Source organism: Nomascus leucogenys, chromosome 9 (assembly GCF_006542625.1).
Source record: "Nomascus leucogenys isolate Asia chromosome 9, Asia_NLE_v1, whole genome shotgun sequence".
Classification (NCBI taxonomy): domain Eukaryota; kingdom Metazoa; phylum Chordata; class Mammalia; order Primates; family Hylobatidae; genus Nomascus; species Nomascus leucogenys.
Genome location: NC_044389.1, coordinates 47,398,230 through 47,420,819, shown reverse-complemented (window position 1 = coordinate 47,420,819; position 22,590 = coordinate 47,398,230). Strand labels below are relative to the sequence as shown.

At 37.2% G+C, this 22,590-nt stretch overlaps 1 protein-coding gene across 3 annotated transcripts in view; it reads right to left on the bottom strand.

Moving 5' to 3' along the window:
* Positions 1-22,590, bottom strand: part of NMU (neuromedin U) — a 37,460-nt gene that overhangs the window by 9,186 nt on the left and 5,684 nt on the right. The window contains exons 2-7 of one of the 3 annotated variants that reach the window (XM_030818918.1): positions 22,335-22,393; positions 11,944-11,991; positions 4,743-4,802; positions 3,060-3,089; positions 2,921-2,971; positions 897-971 (exon numbers count right to left, since the gene is read on the bottom strand). In XM_030818918.1, coding sequence (XP_030674778.1) covers positions 897-971; positions 2,921-2,971; positions 3,060-3,089; positions 4,743-4,802; positions 11,944-11,991; positions 22,335-22,393 — 323 coding nt within the window. The remainder of the gene's footprint in view (positions 1-896; positions 972-2,920; positions 2,972-3,059; positions 3,090-4,742; positions 4,803-11,943; positions 11,992-22,334; positions 22,394-22,590) is intronic. The other 2 variants (XM_030818920.1, XM_030818919.1) reach the window with 2 other exon arrangements.

The window sequence follows — 22,590 nt, the reverse complement described above, 5'->3', positions numbered from 1 at the left end:
TTTTAAATGACTGTAAAATCTCCACAATGTAACACAGTAAGAATGTGTTAATGGGGTTACATTCATCTTACACATAGATGCTGGATTTAGATCACATTTTTTGTTGAAAAAAACAAAGTACATAATATTTAGTTTCTGATATTTACTTCATGAACCATACTCTTACTTTTTTTTTTTTGAGACAGAGTCTGGCTCTGTCACCCAAACTGGAGTGCAGTGCGACCGCTGCCTCCTGGGTTCAAGCGATTCTTGTGCCTCAGGCTCTGAGTACCTGGGATTACAGGCATGCGCCAATATGCCTGGCTAATTTTTTTTTTTGTATTTTTAGTAGAGATGGGGTTTCGCCATGTTGCCAAGGCTGGTCTTGAACTCCTGACCTCAAGGGATCCACCCACCTGGGCCTTCCAAAGTTGAAGGGATTACAGGTGTGAGCCACCAGGCCTGGCCTACTCTTAACAACATTTAAATAGTTGAGCAGAAAGCTTGCCATCCTAGCTATTTGCCAAGCTGGATACAGAGGGGCAGTACATTGCATTGTCCTTTTATTTGTTCTCTTATTCCTACCTAAGGACTGGACACAAGCAATGTCCTTTCTTAAACTAAGAATAGATTTTCTCACCAAGAGAGTCATGGCTTTTGGAAAACAGTATAATTCCAGCTTTCCTCAATGTCCACAGCTTCAGCTAGAAGGGACACAATATTGCAGGGGGCCATGGAAGGGCGGCTTGAACAATTCTCTTCTAGTCTGCAAACAGATGCTCTTACATTGGCTAACTGGGTATTAGTGTGGGCTTATCCTGAAGAGCAGCATTTGATGAACTACCACAGCTGGGAATTAACAGAAAGGGCTGCCCCACACGGAATGGCAAAGCCAGCATGCAGTTTGTATTACATACGTCCACTCTGAATCTCTTCATTCTTCTTTCATGCAGGTGAGGAATGAGCTGCAGCAACGGATGCACAACAGACGACTGAGAGGACATGAACACACACGTGATGAGTGCACGGCTTCTCAGCACTGGCCATCAAGACGGTTTCCTAATTTGTTTTTGTTTTTACCCACTAAACTTGTCCCAGACAAAACAAAATTAAAGATGTCACCTAAAACAGCTCTTTGGGAGCAATTCAAAGAACTGTGGAGAATAAACCAAGAGGTGGGATAAAATTTGGTAGCCCTACGCTGGGATTTTTATCCTCATATTGAGAAGAAGCACTTTCCCGACGGCTGCAGCTCTCTTGTGAACTGTCAGCAAGTAAAACCCCTCACTGCCTCTTTGAGAGGCAAAAGGCAGTCTGTCTGTTACTAGACTTACTCAAAATAATTCGGACCAGGCGAAACCCACGCTGCCAGTAGCAATTTTCCACTATAAATATGTTAATCTGGAAGATTATACTATACACACATCTAGTAACCTCCTTTGTAAATTATATACTTAAAACAGAAATGTTGGGAGAAAGACAACAATGTGTGAATATGATAATGTGTTCTCGATAGTGAAAACTGTGACTAAGATACATTTTCCCAAAATGTAAAAGTGCCAAGCCAAAGAAAATGAAAGCACACTTGAGATATGTAGCTACCTACCTGACATGGCTGCATTTTTTAAAAAGGTATGGGTCACATTGAGACTTCTCATTAATGTTAAATTCATTTATCACATGGGTTATGTTGAGCCCTGTAGAACAGTTATCTGTTAACTAATTCAACTTGTACTTGGTGTACAGCCAGTATAATCTTTTGCCTCCTCATATGTAAGAATATTCCATGTGATAAGTATTTCAAACTCAGTTTAAGATTACAGTTACCTTTCCATAGGTATATATCTGTTTAAAATACACTATGCTCCTCATTTCCTAAATTCGTTCATGGAAGTGAATCACAAGTGTGGAAATAATATTATAGTCAAATAATTTCTAACTATTCTAGATTGAAACACCAAATAGGTTGGTTAGCATTTTTAAAATCCATGCATACAAAAAGAAAACTACTGCTAATACTACAAGACTTTAAAGTGAACTGAATTCAAATTACTGGTTTTTGGCTAACCTTAGAGAATACATTCTCACATTAAATGCCTAATTACTAATAAGAAGATCTTAGGAATAGAAGAGGATATTTCTAATTATATTTAATTACATTTTTCATAATCATCCTTTAAAATAAAAAATGCCCTTGGATCAAATGATTTTTAAATTTGCAACAACTGCCATCTAAAACAATATGTTTTACTTATTTATTTGCTTTTTTTATTTTCTTGGTCTTTAGAATGTGTTTCACAAAAGCAGGGATTTTTCTTTTCTTTTCTTTTTTTTTTTTTGAGACAGAGTATCGCTCTGTCATCCAGGCTGGAGTGCAGTGGCGTGATCTCAGCTCACTGCAACCTCCACCTCCTGGGTACAAGCAATTATCTTGCCTCAACCTCCCGAGTAGCTGGGACCACAGGCATGCACCACCACACCCGGCTAATTTTTGTATTTTTAGTAGAGATGGTTTCACCATGTTGGCCAGGCTGGTCTCGAACTCTGGACTTCAAGTGATCCTCCCGCCTCGGCCTCCCAAACTGCTGGGATTACAGGCATGAGCCACCATGCCAGGCCAGGGATTTCTTTTTTAAATTTTGTTTTATTTATTGCTATATTTCTAGTACCTAGGATTGTGCCTGGCACATAGCATGTAGCTAATACTTTGTAAATAACTGTTAAATGAATGAATGAATTAACAAATGAATTTAATGTACAGGTAGTAATTGACATATAAAATAAATCAAATGTATAATAAATATTGAATTTCATTCCTTTACTCACATATAAACTTTTAAAGTAAAAAATTTGAATTCTGATCTAGCTCTATTATGCTGCAAAAAGTTTCATTCTTTTAAACAAATATTAGTGATTACTAAGAAGTAGTTCTACAACTTACCACAACATGTGAATTGCCCAACTTCTGTGTCTTCGAATAATGAAATAAGAACTGTTTAAAAAAAGCAGTAAGTTTTACTATAAAAGTTAATGGTTCCCTTATTATTTTATAAGGTATAGATTTATGAAAATCATCTTACCCTTTTAGTATTATCTTTTTCATCTTGTTCCTATTGAAAAGAGATATTATATATATCATTATACATTGTAAAATTTTACTATCTTATATAGAGTAATTTTATAATGTTATAACACACAATTATTTAAAACACATGACTCATGTTACATATAAAATATAAGAACTGAAATTAGTTAAGCATCCGTTGCTCTAAAAATAAGTGGGAAATTAATTGAATATTGTTTACAAATAAAGATGTGCATGAAGATCTCTTTACTACAACTTTATTCATAAGTGTAAAAAATTGGAAACATCCTAAATATTCAACAGTGGTAGAATGGGAAATTATTATATCATGACACAATGGAATATTCAGAGGAGACGACTGAAAGAATCACATGCAAATATTTTTACTGTTTATCACTAAATATGAAGGTTATGAGTTGGTTTTGATGTCTTCCATAAAAAAACTTTTAGCCAGGCGCGGTGGCTTACGCCTGTAATCTCAGCACTTTTGGAGGCCGAGGCGGGCGGATCACGAGGTCAGGAGATCGAGACCATCCTGGCTAACACGGTGAAACCCCGTCTCTACTAAAAAAAATACAAAAAATTAGCCAGGTCTGGTGGCGGGAGCACCTGTAGTCCCAGCTACTCAGGAGGCTGAGGCAGAAGAATGGCGTGAACCTGGGAGGCGGAGCTTGCAGTGAGCTGAGATGGCGCCACTGTACTCCAGCCTGGGTGACAGAACGAGACTCCATCTCAATTAAAAAAAAAAAAAAATTAAATCATATAATTCCTTTTTTGTTGTTCTTTCTTACTTGCTTTTAATATAAATGGAAGATCATGAATAAACACCATTGTCCTTTCTTTTATCTTAATTAGGAAAAATCAATTACACTTTTTGGACAATGTCACCATTAGAAACAATGGATAAATATACAATTGTAGGCAGAGATTATTTAGTTTCATAAAACATTTATGCTTTCAAATTATCAATTTTTTTCTTTGAGTTATTATATATGAAAGGTATGGAATTCAGAGTGTACCAATGACCACAGATTAAGTTAGAATTGCAAATGAAGAATATAATTCCAAACCTGAAGCTCTCATCTTTAATAAAGTAGCTTTAAAATAAGTTCATCCATAAGATAAGAGATTATAAAATTAGGTATGGTGCTTATGCTACTTTTCAAGTTCCCATCTACTCTCACTCCAGGACAAAAAGTTCTCCCAGAAGAATCAAGTAATTTTAATAAGAAACCAAGACAATGACAATACAGTTTGCCTTTTTTTTTTTTTTTTTGCATTCTTAATGCCCTACTCTCCCACAAAGTACAATGTCCTAACCTTTGAACCATGAGATGTGCTTAGCAGCTTAGAAAGATGCATCTGTTCTCCAAAGTAGCATAAGTCAGGGCAAGAAAAGAGAGCCAACATGACCCCATATTTATTCCTCCGGACTGGAACTTATTTTATGTTTGATGGGGCCATATGATTTCCCAATTAGATTACTGTAAGCTCCATTAATATGATGCTCAATGCTCAGACATCAGAGAACGTGAAGTATTTCTTATCCAAAAACAATTTTTCCTCTTCTAACTTGTCTTGGCATGCTTCCTAAATTGGGCATATTTCCTTCCAGGAGAAATTCCAAGAAATTTTTGGATAATTTTTGTCTACAAACAAAACACTATTTCAACCTTACCTGAGGCTTTGGTAGCATTCCCATAATCACAAAGCAAAGCTCCTCCAGCGCATTGGATGCCTAACAGAAATGAGAAGATATGTAAGTTATGCTTCTGCTTTAACGACATTTACATAGAAGAGATAACTATAAAATGTTAGGGGCATGAGGAAATGCTAACTACCTAGAAAAGAATCCTTCTGTAGATTATTAAAACTGTTGGAATCCTTTGATTTCTCTCACAACAAAAACTTGGCTGTAAAAGTAAAGCCTTCCTTCTAACCAGAAAACAAAAAAAAAGGTAAGTACGGTACATATGCACCCATGAAGGCTTCCGCTGTGATCTTGATACATAGTTCTCAGCACTTGCTAAAATATTATGAAATTCTATGACTGAGAGTAACAAGGGACAGTGCCAGAAGAGGAATTATTCTTCCCAGCTTGTAGCAAAATATCTACATGCCAAAGCCGTGAGCCTCGCTGAATATTACTCATTATTGGCTAATTTGAAAATCCTGCAATTGCTCGAAAACAATGGGAAGTGGAGGAGAAGAAGCCATGCGTGGTGCACCTAATCTGAGTACCACCCTTCCAGATTGCTGACTGCACACCCCAGGATCAGGTTTTTCAAAGCACAGAAGTAGGGCAGGGCTCTGTGGTTAGCAGCCAGCTGGGTGTGGTAAGGAGTAGAAGAAATGGACAAGCAGGGGCGAAACCTGCTTTGCACGGAATTTAGCACAGTAGCACCATGAACAATGGATTACTTAATATATGCATTTTGGAAGTAATGAAGAACTAGAACAGTAGGGAGGGCAATATAATTAGTGGTTAAAAGCATGAGCTGTGGAGTTGGGAAGCCTGTAACTCTATCGCAGTGCAAATTCCATTTCTGCTCTTTATTAGCTGTGTAACCTTGGGCTGGTTACCTAACCTCTCTAAATTTCCGTTTCTTCAGCTCTAAGTCAGGGATGACGTCATTGCAGAGCGTTCTTAGAAGAATTAAATGTAGGTAAAGTTCTCAGGTTGATTTACAGCTGAAGTGATTCTTAATTTAGAAGTTATATGAAAAAGAGGTCAGGTGCAGAGGCTCACGCCTGTAATGCCAGCACTTTGGGAGGCTGAGGCAGACGGATCACCTGAGGTCAGGAATTCGAGACCAGCCTGGCCGACATGGTGAAACCCAGTCTCTACTAAAATACAAAAAATTAGCCGGGCATGGTAGCACGCACCTGTAATTTCAGCTACTCGGGAGGCTGAGGCAAGAGAATCACTTGAACCTGGGAGGCAGAGGTTGCAGTGAGCCGAGATCTCGACACTGCACTCCAGCCTGGGTGACGGAGTGAGACTCTGTCTCAAAAAAAAAAAAAAAAAGAAAGACATATGAAAAGAATTGTTCAGGGCCTCCAGTAATCTCACCTTCTCTGCCTTTGAACAACAGTACATGCTTGACATGGTTGGTTGCGGTTAGAGATGCAGGTGGAGTCAACAGTTTTTCTGTGCACCCTTCCTAGCATCAGAGGTCTGCTTTGTTCTCTTCATTCCATTTGTTTGCTTGTCATGCAAATTCTTGGGATATTTATTAATAATGCCTCATATGTATACAGTGTTTCAATAAACTATAAAACATTTTCATATACAGTCATGCACCACGTAATGGCATGTCAGTCAATGAGTCAATGATAGAATGCATATACAATGGTGGTCACATAAGATTATTATGAAGCTGAAAAACTCCTATCATCTAGTCACATCTTGATGATCCTGACCTGTGTAGGCCTAGGCTAATATGCATGCTGTGTCTTCATTTTTAACAACAAAGTTTAAAAAGTCAAAAAAATTCTTTTTAATTTCAAAAGCTTATAGAAAGAGGATATAAAGAAAGAAAATATTTCTGTATACCTGTTCAGTGTGTTTGTGTTTTAAGCCAAGTGTCATTACAAAAGTGAAAAAAGTTCTAAAATATTAAAAAGTTGGCCAGGAATAGTGGCTCATGCCTGTAATTCCAGCACTTTGGGAGGCCGAGGTGGAAGAATTGCTTGAGCCCAGGAGTTTGAGACCAGCCTGGACAACGTAGCAAGATCCTGTCTCTACAAAAAATACAAAAAATTAGCCAGGTGTGGTGGTGCATGCCTGTAGTCCCAGCTACTCAGGAGGCTGAAATGGGAGGATCATCTGAGCTAGGAGTTTGAGGCTACAGTGAGCCATGATTATGCCACTGCACTCCAGCCTGGATGACAGAATGAAACCGTCTTGAAAAAGAAAAAATTAAAAAGTTTATAAAAGTAAAAAAGTTACAATAAGCTAAGGTTAATTTATTATTGAAGAGAGAAAAATTTTTAAATAAATTTAATGCAGCCTAAGTTTACAGTGTTTATGAAATCTGCAGTAGTGTATAGTAATGTCCTAGGCCTTCACAATCACTCATTACTGACTCACTGACTCATCCAAGGCAACTTCCAGTCTTTCAAGCTCCATTCATAGTGAGTGCCCTATACAAGTGTATCATTTTTTATCTTTTATATTATGTATTTACTGTACCTTTTTTACATTTAGATATGTTTAATTACATAGTGTGTTACAACTGCCCACAATATTCAGTGCAGTAATGGGTTGTACAGGTTTGTAGCCATATAGCCTAGGTGTGTAGTAGGCTGTACGTCTAGATTTGTGTAAGTATACTCTATGATGTTTACACAATGACAAATCATCTAAGGACACATTTCTCAGAATGTATATCCCCATTGTTAAGTGATGCATGACTATACATAATTTCTATTCTGTCCTACACAGGACATGAATTGTTATTCTTATATACAGAAGAAGTAAGGTTCTAAAGACTGTCACTTGCCCAATACCACACATGGCTAGGAGTTGGAGGAGTGAGGCTGGGACCTTGGCCTTCTCATTTGTAGATATTATTGTGTTGCATTGGTATTGCCTGCTAAGCCTGGAGTTGGGAGTTGGCTGCGAGAAAAACTAGAGTGTGAACACTGATACATCCTTTCTCACTGGTTATACTTAAGGGCTGAATACACAGGTCACCCCACAAAAATCTGAAATAAAATCCCTATAACTTCTCTTACCAGCTTGGTCAAGATGGTGAGACCCCCATCTTTACACAAAATTTTTTTCTTTTAATTAGCTGGGCATGGTGGCATGCTCCTGTAGTCCCAGCTATTCAGGAGGCTGAGGTGGGAGGATTACTTGAGCCCAGGAGTTCGTAGCTGTGGTGAGCTATAATTGTATCACTGCATTCCAGCCTGGGTGACAGAGTGAGACCCTATCTCTAAAAACAACAACAAAATGCTCCACTTATGCTCATTTCAAAATAGAAAATACAAAACAATAAGAAGAAAATACCCAGTGGTGTTATGTGTCAAAAATGTATTTCACCTCAAAGAAGAATAAACACTTATGGCTGATTTCAAAATAGAAAATACAAAACAATAGGAAGAAAATACCTAGTGATGTCATGTTTCAAAAATGTATTTCAACTCAAAGAAGAATAAATTCACACATGTGAGTTGTTTCTTCTTAGAAAACAGTTTCTAAGCTGGATGAGCTTCAGTAAGATTGAACTTTGACTGAAAAAGTTTCAAGGCAAATTCATTTTCCCCAACTCCCCTTTACAAGAAGCCAATTCTCAACTATTCTTCAAAGGATTTAAATACATGAAAGTTTTAATATCTTATTTTTAAGTGTATAGACCTTAAAGATAACATTTTCTACTTGGTAAAAATGTTTCATAGCAATGGTCACATAATCACATAAATAATAAGATAATAGTGTATGTGAAAATTAACAATGTTTTAACATTGTATCAAATTTGGTGGTACATATATACCACCGAATACTATGCAGCCATAAAAAAGAATGAGATCATGTCCTTTGCAGCAACATGGATGGAGCTGGAGGGTATTACCCTAAGTGAAATAACATAGGAACAGAAAACCAAATACCACATGTTCTCATTTATGAGTAGGAGCTAAACACAGATGCAAGTGGGCAAAAAGAAGGGAACAATAGATACCGGGGCCTACTTGAGGGTGGATGGTGGAAAGAGGGTTAGGGTAAAAAAATACCTATCTAGTACTATGCTTATTACCTGGGTGATGAAATAATCTATACACCAAACCTCCACGACACACTGTACCTACATAACAAACCTGCACATTTACCCCTGAACCTAAAATTAAAAAAAACTATTTAGGGTCTGTGGGCTGTATCAAGGGATTTTGATACTATTCTAATTGCAATAAGAAACCATATGAAGATTTGGAGCAAAGCAGTGATATGATGTCTTAGTATTTTAAATGACTAAGTGATGCTAAAACCTTAAATCTGAGTACAATAGCTATACTTATCACTAGTTTTCAGTTGTGTACCGAATTGCCCACTCATGAATTGAGATTATCAATGTTTTGAGAAAATAATGACAATTTTTAGAAATTACAGTAATTACTGTTATAATAATATCCCCATTGAATCACGCCCCCCTGTATCCATTGCCTTTATGTAGTCAGTCCCCTAACGCAGACACTGAGTGTGGCGCCCACATTGACTCTTTGTCTTGCTTTGGCCAATGGGGCATGAGTAAACATGTCACAAGCAGAGGTTTGAAACCCACTTAGGTGATGGAGCTTGCTCTCCCACTGCTGGTGGAACCCAGCAACCATGTGAAAAAAAAGCTCAGACTAGCCTGCTGGACTGTAAGCAACACTTCACCCAGTTGCCTCCACCACCCCTGCTGATAGCCAGCCAATGAACACCAAGCATATGAAGAAACCCAGCCACGAAGTAAGCCCATAAAATGATATATTCCCAAAACATCAGGAATACAATTTTTAAAAACAATTCCTAATTTACTAATATTACTTATTCTTGTGAAGGTACCCAAATACAGTTACTATACATAAGCACCATTCCAAAGAGATGCATCTGTATTAGTTTAGCAGCTATTTCTAGGGAAGGGACTTGTGAATCTATCTCTTTTATATAATTTCTTTCATTTCTTTCCTTTGAGTTTTGAATAATTCATAATTTCACAAGTTTCAAAATTAAAAAATTATAAGATGATATCTAGTTAAAAAGTCCTCCTATTTCTGCCCTATCCACCTAGGACTCCCCTTCCACATAACCATTATCATTTATTTTGTATGTATTCTTCCAGAATTTATATTTTTTGAGAGCTAAATCAGTAAAACCATATTTATGTGGTTTTTAAACTAGTGAATGGGCCAAAAAAAGGGATGATATAATGATATTTGTTACAAGAGAACAATTTCTGTATAGCATGTTTGCTACTGGGTTTTATTAACTAAGTAATTAAAGAGATATTATATTGAGTCTCTTCTCAAGCATGATTCCAGGTGCTGGGTATAAATGTATTCCATATAAGAACATCACCAATATACTATGGTGAAACCAAAATTAGGTTTTAATGCATAGCTTTAATTTCACATGTAATAAAACAATAATTTTTTAAAGTATTAAATTTATTACAATTTCAATTGTAAATGTAAAACTTTCAAATAGTAAATTTACTAAGCTCCTCTTGAAAGAGGCACAGTACTGAAATCCAGTCAAACATTAGTTTATCTTGATGAAGTTTAAATGAGTGCTTTAAAATTCATCCTCTTAGTACTGAAGACCTAAAAGTGATTTTGAGGATGTTCCTGAATTTTAAATACAACACAAATGCATATATGCTGATTAATATCATCTCATGTTATTAATATGTATCTGCCAATGCTCCTTGAATAATTTGAAACATTGTTCAAAAACATCATCTATTGTGATCCTGGTCTTGCTTTACTATCTAATACCTCAAATTTCCAGCAGGAACCTAGGGAATGGGTTGAGGCAGGAGAAATACAACACTATACAAGGCTGTTTCTTCACACTGGCCAGGAAAACACAACTGGAGACTGTGTGACCAACAGCCTGGGCACCTCGGCCAAACTATGTAGGGAGTATGCCCCAGGCGCATAGCTGATGACTCTGAAAGCAGCATCATCCAGTAAAGACAATGTAAGAACACACTTATTCCCCACTCCTTAAGTGTCCATGCAGAGGAGCTAGATTAGCACTCCTGGCCTCTTTCCAAAACCTTCTCTTAATTCTTTTCTATTGAAGAGGAATGAGCTGTCTGGTAGGTGAACTGAGAGGAAGAAATTGGGCATGTTCAGTTCAGCTCTTTCCTCTATGGAGTCAGTGCTCTTGCTCTGGTCAGCTGTTCTTGCCTGGTCTCTGCCCTGTGGCTGAGAATCTGACTGGTGGAAAGCTCAGAGTCACTGTCTGAGACTTGCAGGCAAGTTTAATTCTGGAGGCAATTATAGCAAACACACTTGATATCAGATCTGAAGCCACAGTCACGAATGGACTTTTCAGTTATAATGATGATGCTTTGACCTCCAAAAGTCTGACTCACAAATTCATCTCTCAGTGGTTTCAAACTCAATTGGGAGATAGGATATTTGTCCGCAAATAGAGCAATAGATACAGTATTTTAAATTTTTATTATTATTTAAACTTTTATTTTAGGTTCAGGAGTACATGTGCAAGATTGTCATGTAGGTAAACTTGCGTCACAGGGGTCTGTTATACAGATTATTTCGTCACCCAGGTACTAAATCTAGTACCCAATAGTTACTGATCCTCTCTCTCCTCCCACCTCCACCCTCGAGCAGGCCCTGTGTCTGTTGTTCCCCTCTTTGTGTCCATGTGTTCTCATCACTTAACTCCCACTTATAAGTGAGAACATGCAGTATTTGGTTTTCTGTTCCTGTGTTAGTTTGCTTAAATTTTTATTATTTGGTAGAGACAGGGTCTTGCTATGTTGCCCAGGCTAGTCTTGAACTCCCAGCCTCAAGTGATCCTCCCACCTGGGCCTCTCAAAGCACTGGGATTACAGGCATGAGCCACTGCACCCTGACAGATACAGTATTTCTAACTTAACACATAATTGGATTTTGAAATTAATATTTTAATTTGACATTACAAAATGTGTATATTGTCTGCAAATCTATTTTATTTAGAGATGAAAGCCCTAGCATATTACAACACAAGCCCACAGTATTGATTATTATCTGCAGCAAATGTAATAATATCTCATACGCTGACATGTTTTCATGAGCACATAAAGGTTCCAAACGCAGCAATGGAGAGTTTAAGCACTACACAAACACCTACATTATTACAAAATATCTTCAATTGGAATTACCTGAGGCTGGGAATCAATGGACAGAAAAGACGAACAAGCATCATCTATCTGTAGAAAACAAAAATGTCAGTTACAACCTGGGAATGGACAGAAAATAACAGAAAGTAAATTTTACAAAGTCACATTACCTATGGAACATTAAGCACAGTTCCATGACAGTTTAGGACTCTGGATTTGGAAGACAGGAGCCTCAAAAACTTTGTAAGAAAGTCTTGGAAATGAGACTTCCCTAAAGATGTCCCCCTAACCACAGGGTATACGTCTCTAGTGACTGCTGACGGGGACCATCCCAGGGCATGAAGATGCCTCACATTAATATATTGAGGAAAAGACTTTCACGTATTATTTAGCCTGAGAAATGTGAGAGCTGACTAAAGAATGACCTTGAAATTAAGGCAGACCTTTGGTTATCATATGGTTCTTTATGACACATGAACCTAATGTCACCTAAATGAACATAATAACAGCATGATAAACAGCATACCAGAAAAACTGTTCATACAACATAGACAATCCACTAGATCTCTCCAAGAAACCAGTATTGGAAGACAGTTCTATTTTATAATGAGGGTTTATTGAGCTACAGTTGGCAACTAACTATTTTCAGTCCTTATCCTAAAAAGAAAACTTGAGACTTTACACGGTAGAATGAGAGATTTATATTAATCATAAAAAAACTATGCTGAGATGTTAAGCACTAAGCTGGATGTCTGGCATTGTTTATGACATTTATTTCTTTGATGGCCTTTTAAAATGGAACTGGAAAAAAATGGTACTGATTCTTGTCTCTCTGGAATGATTGAGGTTGAGTCCTATTTATGGTATTCCATCTCAGAGGCCCGTTTCAGTCCCAGAATTCTTTTTTTCATACCAGGGGGTGGATTATTATACTTTACTGTCATAAATTCTCAAGCCCCTCATTGCTTCCAAGTTGAACATGTCCTAAAACATATTATTTCCTAACTTAGAGAATAACACAGGTATAAGATATTATAGAAAACATAAGCTTATGTCTCCTTCCTTTTTATCCTCACAGAACTTTTATCCTCCTTTTATCCTCATCTTCCCTTTATATCCCAAATATTTAGGGAATTGTTTGTTCCACTCATCCTTTGCACCCACCCACCTGGTCCCTCTTCCTTGCCATACAAACCTGAAATATGGACATACACACACACACACACACACTGAGGGTAGGGGCCATGTTATCGCTAAATTGCCCAGAATAAGTGTTCAACAAAAATCCTTTAATTAAGTTGTATTAAACTTGTGGGGGAAAAAAAGTGAATTGAGAGGGGAAAGTCAAAAAGATAACCATTTTAAAGCTCTGACTTTTGAGCAATGCTTACTACATCACCTCCAGATGTCACCTTCTGTGGTTTAGTAGGGTAGAAGGAAGTAGTTCCTCCTGAGTTTTTTGTGATGTGCAGGTATCTGAAGACATTACCCACTTCAGGGGAACACTGTCCACCCACAGACCAGGCTGCCCATCTATGTGAGGTGGTCCATGTTCAAGAAGAGAGAACCCTTGAATCTCAGGACATTAACGTCATTTGAATAAAAACATCAGACTTTTAAAAACCCAGTTAGTCAAATTAGGAGATAACTGCAAAGTTTTTCAGTCTTTGTTCTCATTTCTTTGAAGGACACAGGAACGATGCTTGCCCACTTCCCATTTGAGTATGCATTTGTTCATTGTACTCAGCATATGGCTCTAATGGTTTTGAATGCCACTGACTGCTTTTGAGAACTCTGTAGAGGTCATTGGTAAATCTCATTGAAAATGTTTAGGTCTCTACATATGGTTAGAAAGAATGTGTTTCTAGTGCCCGGGTAGCTCTGTAATTATTACTATTTATTTATTTTTATTTTACTTTAAGTTCTGGGAAACGTATAGAAAGTGCAGGTTTGTTACATAGGTATACACATGTCATGGTGGTTTGCTGCACCCATCAACTCATCATCTAGGTTTTAAGCCCCGCATGCATTAGGTATTTGTCTTAATGCTCTCCCTCCCCTTTCCCCCCAATACCCCCGACAGGCTCCGGTGTGTGATGTTCCCCTCCCTGTGTGCATTTGTTCTCATTGTTCAACTCCCACTTACGAGTGAGAAAATGTGGTGTTTGGTTTTCTGTTCCTGTGTTGGTTTGCTGTAGCTCTGTAATTTTTAAATCTTCAAGCAGAAAAATTAACTATATGTTCCTAGCATCTTAACTTTCTTTCTCTTTCTTTCTTTCTTTCCTTCTTTCTTTCTTTCCTTCTTTCTTTCTTTCTTTCTTTTTCTTTCTTCTCTCTTTCTTCTTTCTTTCTTTTCTCTTCTCTCTCTTCTTTCTTCCTTTTCTTCTCTCTTCTCTCTCTCTTCTCTTTCTTTCTTTCTCTCTTCTCTTTCTTCTCTCTTTTTCTTCTCTTTCTGCTCTTTCTTTCTTTTCTTCTCTCTTTCTTCTCTCTTCTCTTTCTTTCTTTCTTCTCTTTCTTTTCTCTTTCTTTCTTCTCTCTTTCTTTCTTTCTCTCTCTCTTTCTCTCTTTCTTTCTTTCTTTTTTTTTTTTGTCTGGCTGTCTCCCAGACTGCAGTGCAGTGGTACAACAAGAGCTCACTGCAGCCTTGACTTCTTGGGCTCAAGTGATCCTCTCACCTCAACCTCTTGAGTAGCTGGGACCACAGGCAAGCACCACCATGCCTGGCTTATTTTTTATTATTTATAGAGATGAGGTCTCACTATGTTACCCAGGCTGGTCTTGAACTCCTGAGCTCAAGTGATCCTCCTGCCTCAGCCTGTCAAAGAACTGGTATTAGGCCTGAGACACCTTGCCCAGCTGCATCTTAACTTCTTTAAATATCTTTTTTTCTGTAAAAGAATGTACACTTTTTTTTTGCAAGTCTGAGTTTTTTCCAGCATTATCATATAAAGTATTTTTCCAAATATTTTCCATGGAAATATAGAATATTTCAAGCTAAAATAAATGTGTCTGTACTATACATTAATATCTGTTATCTAAGTCACTCTTCATCTTATTTATATTTCTAGCATGTACCTAGATATTCTATCAAGGCAGAGACCCTTGTAATAACACTTGATGAATTTCTATACTGTTGAAGACTGTTTTATACTTGGCACTTAGCATCTATCTTATCTTTTCCCTTATGTATTTTGTTGCGGGTGACCTAAGTACAAAGGGTACTCTTCTCAGTTCATAGCTCACTATTATCATTAGCCTTGCCTTACTTATTTGTTCCTTTTATATTTCCATTTCCTGCCCCCATTCCACCCTCCTGCAGGCAACTCTTCTAGTGTATTTGAGGCATATCCTCCATTTGTATATGTTTTTGTAAAACCCATATTGTTGTTTTGTGTGCATGTATATTTCCTCACTTTCTTTCCACTTAACACTATCCATTGAGACCTATCCATGTTGCTGGGTGTCTATCTAGTATGTTGCTTCAAGTGCTGTAGTATATTCTATAATGTGTGCCCACCACATGTTGCCTATCCACTCCCCAGTGACAGACAGCTGGGTTCCCTCCAATTCCTTCCACTACAAGCAAAGCTATAATCAACCTCCTTGAATCTCTTCTCCACTTATGGATCTGTGGGAGAATATCTTTGGGCCATCTACCCAGGAGCGGGAATGCTGGATCGTGGGGGTATCTAGGTTGTTTTCTAGATGGCTCTACCAGTTAGCAGTCTGCCCAGCAATGCATGAGAGTTTGTAGACCCCCCACATCCTTGTAACATTTGCAATTAACTAGCCTAATAGGTAGAAAGTGACACTTTGCCCTTGTCCCAATTTTCATTTCATTGTTACTAATGAACATGTTTATATGTTTTAGATGTTTGTTAACATTTTGAACTTCCTCTTCTGTAAACTGTTCGTATCCTTTGACTATTTTCATTTTGAAGTCTTATCTTTATCCAATTGATTTGGTGTAGTTTCTTGTATATTCTAGAAAAGCAACCCCTTACTGGTTTTAGATATTGTCAATATCTTCTTTCAAAGGCTGGGCAGGGTGGTTCATACCTGTAATTCCAGCACTTTGGGAAGCCGAGGTGGGCGGATCACTTGAGGTCAGGAGTTTGAGACCAGCCTGGCCAACATGGCAAGACTCTGTCTCCACTTAAAATACAAAAATTAGCCAGCCGTGGTGGCACGCGCCTGTAGTCCCAGCTACTCAGGAGGCTGAGACACGAGAATCACTTGAACTCTAGGAGGCGGAGGTTGCACTGAGCTGAGGTCATGCCACTGTACTCCAGCCTGGGCGACAGAGCGAGACCCTGGCTCAAAAACAAAAACAAAACAAACAAACAAAAAACCAACAAAGGCCCTTACCATTTTCCATGGAGTCCTTTGCTGAAAGAAGTTTTACTTTTAATGTAATTTAATTCATGAATGTTTTTGGCCTTACGATTTATATTTGAAGTTTCTTACGACTTATATTTGAAGTTTCATTCAAGAAGTTTTTCCCTGCTCCTAACAAAGATATTGTCCTATATGATTTTCTACTAACTCTATAATTTACCTTTTATATTTCTTTCTTTAGGGGTGAGGTGTCTAAGGCATTTATCCACCAACTCCCTTTGGTCCTCAATTGGGGGCTGCTCTCAGTGGTGCAGTCATTTATTCTCAGTCACTTCTGGCTGGCGCAAGCACAGGCAGTGCAGGAAGAGTCACGGATGCTTGCAATCAGAAACTATAAATTTCCAGTACGCTGGGATGGCAAATGCCAAAGGGATATGACAAGTACTGGTGGTGACTGCTATTCTCTCCAAGCTCTAGTCTCTGTTCCATTGGTTCATTCTGTCTGTTCTTGTGCAATTACCATGACTTTTTTTTTTTTATTACTGCAATTTTTATACTATGTCTCAATAGCCGATAAGGCAAGTTCCCACTAGTAGCTCTTCATATTTAAAATGTTTTCAGCTAATTGTAGACCTTTATTTTTCCATATCAATTTTAGGTTAAATTTTAAAGTTTTTTTTTTTTAAGTAAATGAAATTGTTTGAGATTGCATTGATTTTATGGGATTTATATTAATTAACAAGGAAAACTGATATTTTTATTATATTAAATTAATTGTTTCATCCAAGAGAGAATGTCTCTCCAAATATTTATATCATCATCTATTTTCTTTATTAGAAATTAATTTTCTACTCCATAAATTTAGGGTGTATTTTCGGTTAATTTCTAAATACTTACAGATTTTGTCACTATTGTGTATACTACAGCATTTTAAACTGTACTTTTATGTTACTTTTCCCTAGTGAAAAGAAATGTTATTGATTCTTGTATATTGGATATTATATCCAAAAGTCTCCTGAACTCTCAAACTAGTTCTAATAGTTCAAGAGCAAGAAGTTTGTTAATGCAATTCATTGCAGTTATAGACTAAAAGAGAAAAAGCACATTGCTTATCTCAATAGTGACACAAATGAAGTATTTAAGTTCACATTTTATTTAGGATTAACAAAACTCTTAGCAAGACAGGAAAATAAGAGAACTTTCTTAACTGGGTAAAGGTTATGTATCAAACTTCTAGAGCAAGTTTATACTTTATGGAAAAGCTTTAGATACATTTACTGTGTAAGACAGTAAGCAGGCCTTGGCCAGTGATACAAGGAAAGAAGAAATTGTTCCTTCAGTGCTTATCATTATTACCACTGCACCTTTTTTGGCACACCATATTTATCTAGGAATTTATCCATTTCATCTAATTTCAAAATTATCACCAGATAGCCGTCCATACTTTCTTTTTAACAGCTTTACTGAGATATAATCCACAAGCCATACAATTCACCCATTTAAAGTGCACAACTCAATGGTTTTTAGTGTATTTACAGAGTTGCACAACCATCCATCACACAGTCAATTATCCATAATATTACTTTAAAACTTTTTTTATATCTCTATTTTTCTTGGGTTCTACCTTTTTTTGGTCTATATCTTGCTTCTTTGCCTTCCCCTCTGCCTTTTGAAGTTAGTACTACCAGCGCTTAACTTACTGAAAGAACAAATATATGATTTTGTTAAAACTGTTGCTCTGCTCTCTTTTTAAAATTTATTTCTGCCATTATTATTATTATTATTTATTATTTTTTGAGATGGAGTCTCACTCTGTCACCCAGGCTGGAGTGCAGTGGTGCCATCTCGGCTCACTGCAACCTCCGCTTCCGAGGCTCAAGTGATTCTCTTGCCTCAGCCTCCTGAGTAGCTGGGATTACAGGCACACACCACCATGCCCGGATAATTTGTGTGTTATTAGTAGACGAGGTTTTACTATGTTGGCGGGGCTGGTCTCGAACTCCTGATCTCGTGATCCGCCCACCTCGGCCTCCCAAAGTGCTGGGATTACAGGTGTGAGCCACCACACCCGGCCTTATTTTATTATTTACTTCGTTCCTGTTTCTTTTAATTTTCCCTGTTCTTTTTCACCTCATTTTTAGCAGAATGCTTAGCTTATTAATGTTTTTAAATTTTCTTCTCCCCAATAAATATATATGAAGCTAAAATTTCTCTCTAGCTACTGTTTTAGCTGTAGCTTATACATTTTGAGTTATAATGTTTTTATTTTTTTCCCTGAAGGTCTATCAGTTGTTAAATAAATTTTGTAATTTTCTTTTTAGCCCAGAGTTATTTACCAAAATACTATATATATCCAAACGGAAGAGATACTTGTTATACTTTGTTATTAATTTCTAATTTTATCGCATTATAACTGGAAAACATTTGGAAGGCATTTTTTTCTAACTTATGGACTCTTCCTTTCTGTCTAACACATTCTGTTTTTCAGATGCTCCAATTATACACAAAGAGAATGTGTATACTATTTAGTGCAGGTTTTAAACAATCTTTCTGTCTTTTTTTTTTTTTCCTGAAATGGGGTTTCACTATGTTGTCCAGACTGGTCTTAAATTCCTGGGCTGAAGTCGCTGGGCGCAGTGGCTCGTGCCTGTAATCCCAGCACTTTGGGAGGCTGAGGCGGGTGGATCATGAGGTCAAGAGATGGAGACCATCCTGGCCAACATGGTGAAACCCCGTCTCTACTAAAAATACAAAAATTAGCTGGACATGATGGTGTGCGCCTGTAGTCCCAGCTACTTGAGAGGCTGAGGTGGGAGAATTGCTTGAACCCGGGAGGCGGAGGTTGCAGTGAGCAGAGATCGAGCCACTGCATTCCAGCATGGTAACAGCAAGACCATGTATCAAAAAAAAAAAAAAAAAAATTCCTAGGTAGAAGTAATCCTCCCATTTCAGCCTCCCAAGTAGTGAAAAATATTTCTAGTAGCTATAATTTATTAATTGTATGATTATGCTGTTGTTATAGCTACTTATGAGCTATCTGCTTTAACTGTCAGTTTTTGAGAGAGGTGTATTAAACTCTCCAACTATAACTGTTGATTTACCTATTTTTTTCCCTGAAGGTCTATCAGCTGTCAAATAAATTTTAAGGTTACATTATTAGTATATATTAATGATGTCTATATTTTTTTGTTCTGGTTTTCTTTTTTTAACACACGAGATCCTTATTTGTCTGTTATGATGGTTCATTTGAATTCTATGTGATCAGATATATTCTCTTTCAGTTTCTATTTGCTTGCTACATCATTTTCCATCCTTTTATACTTAGTCTTTTTTTGTTTTCTGTTTTAAGTGTGATACTGATAGACAATAGATTTCTGGATCTATTAAAAAAAATCCAATCTTCTTCATCCCTGGGATGTAAGGCTGGTTCAACATATGCAAATCAATAAATGTAATCCAGCATATAAACAGAACCAAAGACAAAAACCACATGATTATCTCAATAGATGCAGAAAAGGCCTTTGACAAAATTCAACAACCCTTCATGCTAAAAACTCTCAATAAATTAGGTATTGATGGGACGTATCTCAAAATAATAAGAGCTATCTATGACAAACCCACAGCCAACATCATACTGAATGGGCAAAAACTGGAAGCATTCCCTTTGAAAACTGGCACAAGACAAGGATGCCCTCTCTCACCACTCCTATTCAACATAGTGTTGGAAGTTCTGGCCAGGGCAATCAGGCAGGAGAAGGAAATAAAGGGTATTCAATTAGGAAAAAGGGAAGTCAAAGTGTCCCTGTTTGCAGATGACATGATTGTATACCTAGAAAACCCCACTGTCTCAGCCCAAAATCTCCTCAAGCTGGTAAGCAACTTCAGCAAAGTCTCAGGATACAAAATCGATGTACAAAATTCACAAGCATTCTTGTACACCAATAACAGACAAACAGAGAGCCAAATCATGAGTGAACTCCCATTCACAATTGCTTCAAAGAGAATAAAATACCTAGGAACCCAACTTACAAGGGACGTGAAGGATCTCTTCAAGGAGAACTACAAACCACTGCTCAATGAACTAAAAGAGGATACAAACAAATGGAAGAACATTCCATGCTCATGGGTTGGAAGAATCAATATCATGAAAATGGCCATACTGCCCAAGGTAATTTATAGATTCAATGCCATCCCCATCAAGCTACCAATGACTTTCTTCACAGAATTGGAAAAAACTACTTTAAAGTTCATATGGAACCGAAAAAGAGCCCACATTGCCAAGTCAATCCTAAGCCAAAAGAACAAAACTGGAGGCATCACGCTACCTGACTTCAAACTATACTACAAGGCTACAGTAATCAAAACAGCATGGTACTGGTACCACAACAGAGACATAGATCAACGGAACAGAACAGAGCCCTCAGAAATAATGCCACATATCTACAACTATCTGATCTTTGACAAACCTGACAAAAACAAGCAATGGGGAAAGGATTCCCTATTTAATAAATGGTGCTGGGAAAACTGGCTAGCCATATGTAGAAAGCTGAAACTGGATCCCTTCCTTACACCTTATACAAAAATTAATTCAAGATGGATTAAAGACTTACATGTTAGACCTAAAACCATAAAAACCCTAGAAGAAAACCTAGGCAATACCATTCAGGACATAGGCATGGGCAAGGACTTCATGTCTAAAACACCAAAAGCAATGGCAACAAAAGCCAAAATTGACAAATGGGATCTAATTAAACTAAACAGCTTCTGCACAGCAAAAGAAACTACCATCAGAGTAAACAGGCAACCTACAAAATGGGAGAAAATTTTTGCAACCTACTCATCTGACAAAGGGCTAATATCCAGAATCTACAATGAACTCAAACAAATTTACAAGAAAAAAACAAACAATGCCATCAAAAAGTGGGCAAAGGACATGAACAGACACTTCTCAAAAGAAGACATTTATGCAGCCATAAAACACATGAAAAAATGCTCATCATCACTGGCCATCAGAGAAATGCAAATCAAAACCACAATGAGATACCATCTCACACCAGTTAGAATGGCCATCATTAAAAAGTCAGGAAACAACAGGTGCTGGAGAGTATGTGGAGAAATAGGAACACTTTTACACTGTTGGTGGGACTGTAAACTAGTTCAACCATTGTGGAAGTCAGTGTGGCGATTCCTCAGGGATCTAGAACTAGAAATACCATTTGACCCAGCCATCCCATTACTGGGTATATACCCAAAGGACTATAAATCATGTTGCTATAAAGACACATGCACATGTATGTTTATTGCGGCACTATTCACAATAGCAAAGAGTTGGAACCAACCCAAATATCCAACAACGATAGACTGGATTAAGAAAATGTGGCACATATACACCATGGAATACTATGCAGCCATAAAAAATGATGAGTTCATGTCCTTTGTAGGGACATGGATGAAACTGGAAACCATCATTCTCAGTAAACTATCGCAAGGACAAAAAACCAAACACTGCATGTTCTCACTTATAGGTGGGAATTGAACAATGAGAACACATGGACACAGGAAGGGGAACATCACACTCTGGGGACTGTTGTGGGGTAGGGGGGAGGGGGGAGGGACAGCATTAGGAGTATACATAATGCTAAATGACGAGTTAATGGGTGCAGCAAACCAACACGGCACATGGATACATATGTAACAAACTTGCACATTGTGCACATGTACCCTAAAACTTAAAGTATAATAATAATAATAAATATGTTAAAAAAATAAAATAAACTTTGAATTGATGAAAAAAAAATCCAATCTTAGAATCTCTGTCTTTTAAGTACATACACATTTACTGTAACTACTCTGTTCTTGTATTACTCTATTATATCCTGTTATTAGGACTTATTTCCGCCCTCTTAACTATTTACAAAATTTTTGTTTCTTTTCTTCTTTCCTTCTCTTTTATTTAATAAAAATAGTAATTCTGGGTTTTATTGTTAGAGTGTTGGTAAAATCATAGTTCTCCCAAAGTTCAATTATACATTTTAACATGATAATTTCAAAGAAGGGTAAAGTTTCTACAAATTTGTGTGATGATAGTTCCTTACCTCATTCCACAACTGTAGCTGTTGTTCAGGCTGTAATCCTTGAGGTAATATTGGAGCACCTAAAAATAAAGTTATAGCCACAGGTTAATTTTATAGCATTTCTTCTAAAATTAAATATCCATATATAATTCTTTCTGGCACACTTTCTTCATTTTTCACTGTACATCATCACCCACCTATTTCAACTAAATATTTCAGCATTTGGCTTAGTACAAGGAGACATAATTACTACATAAACCTTAATAACATTACAAAG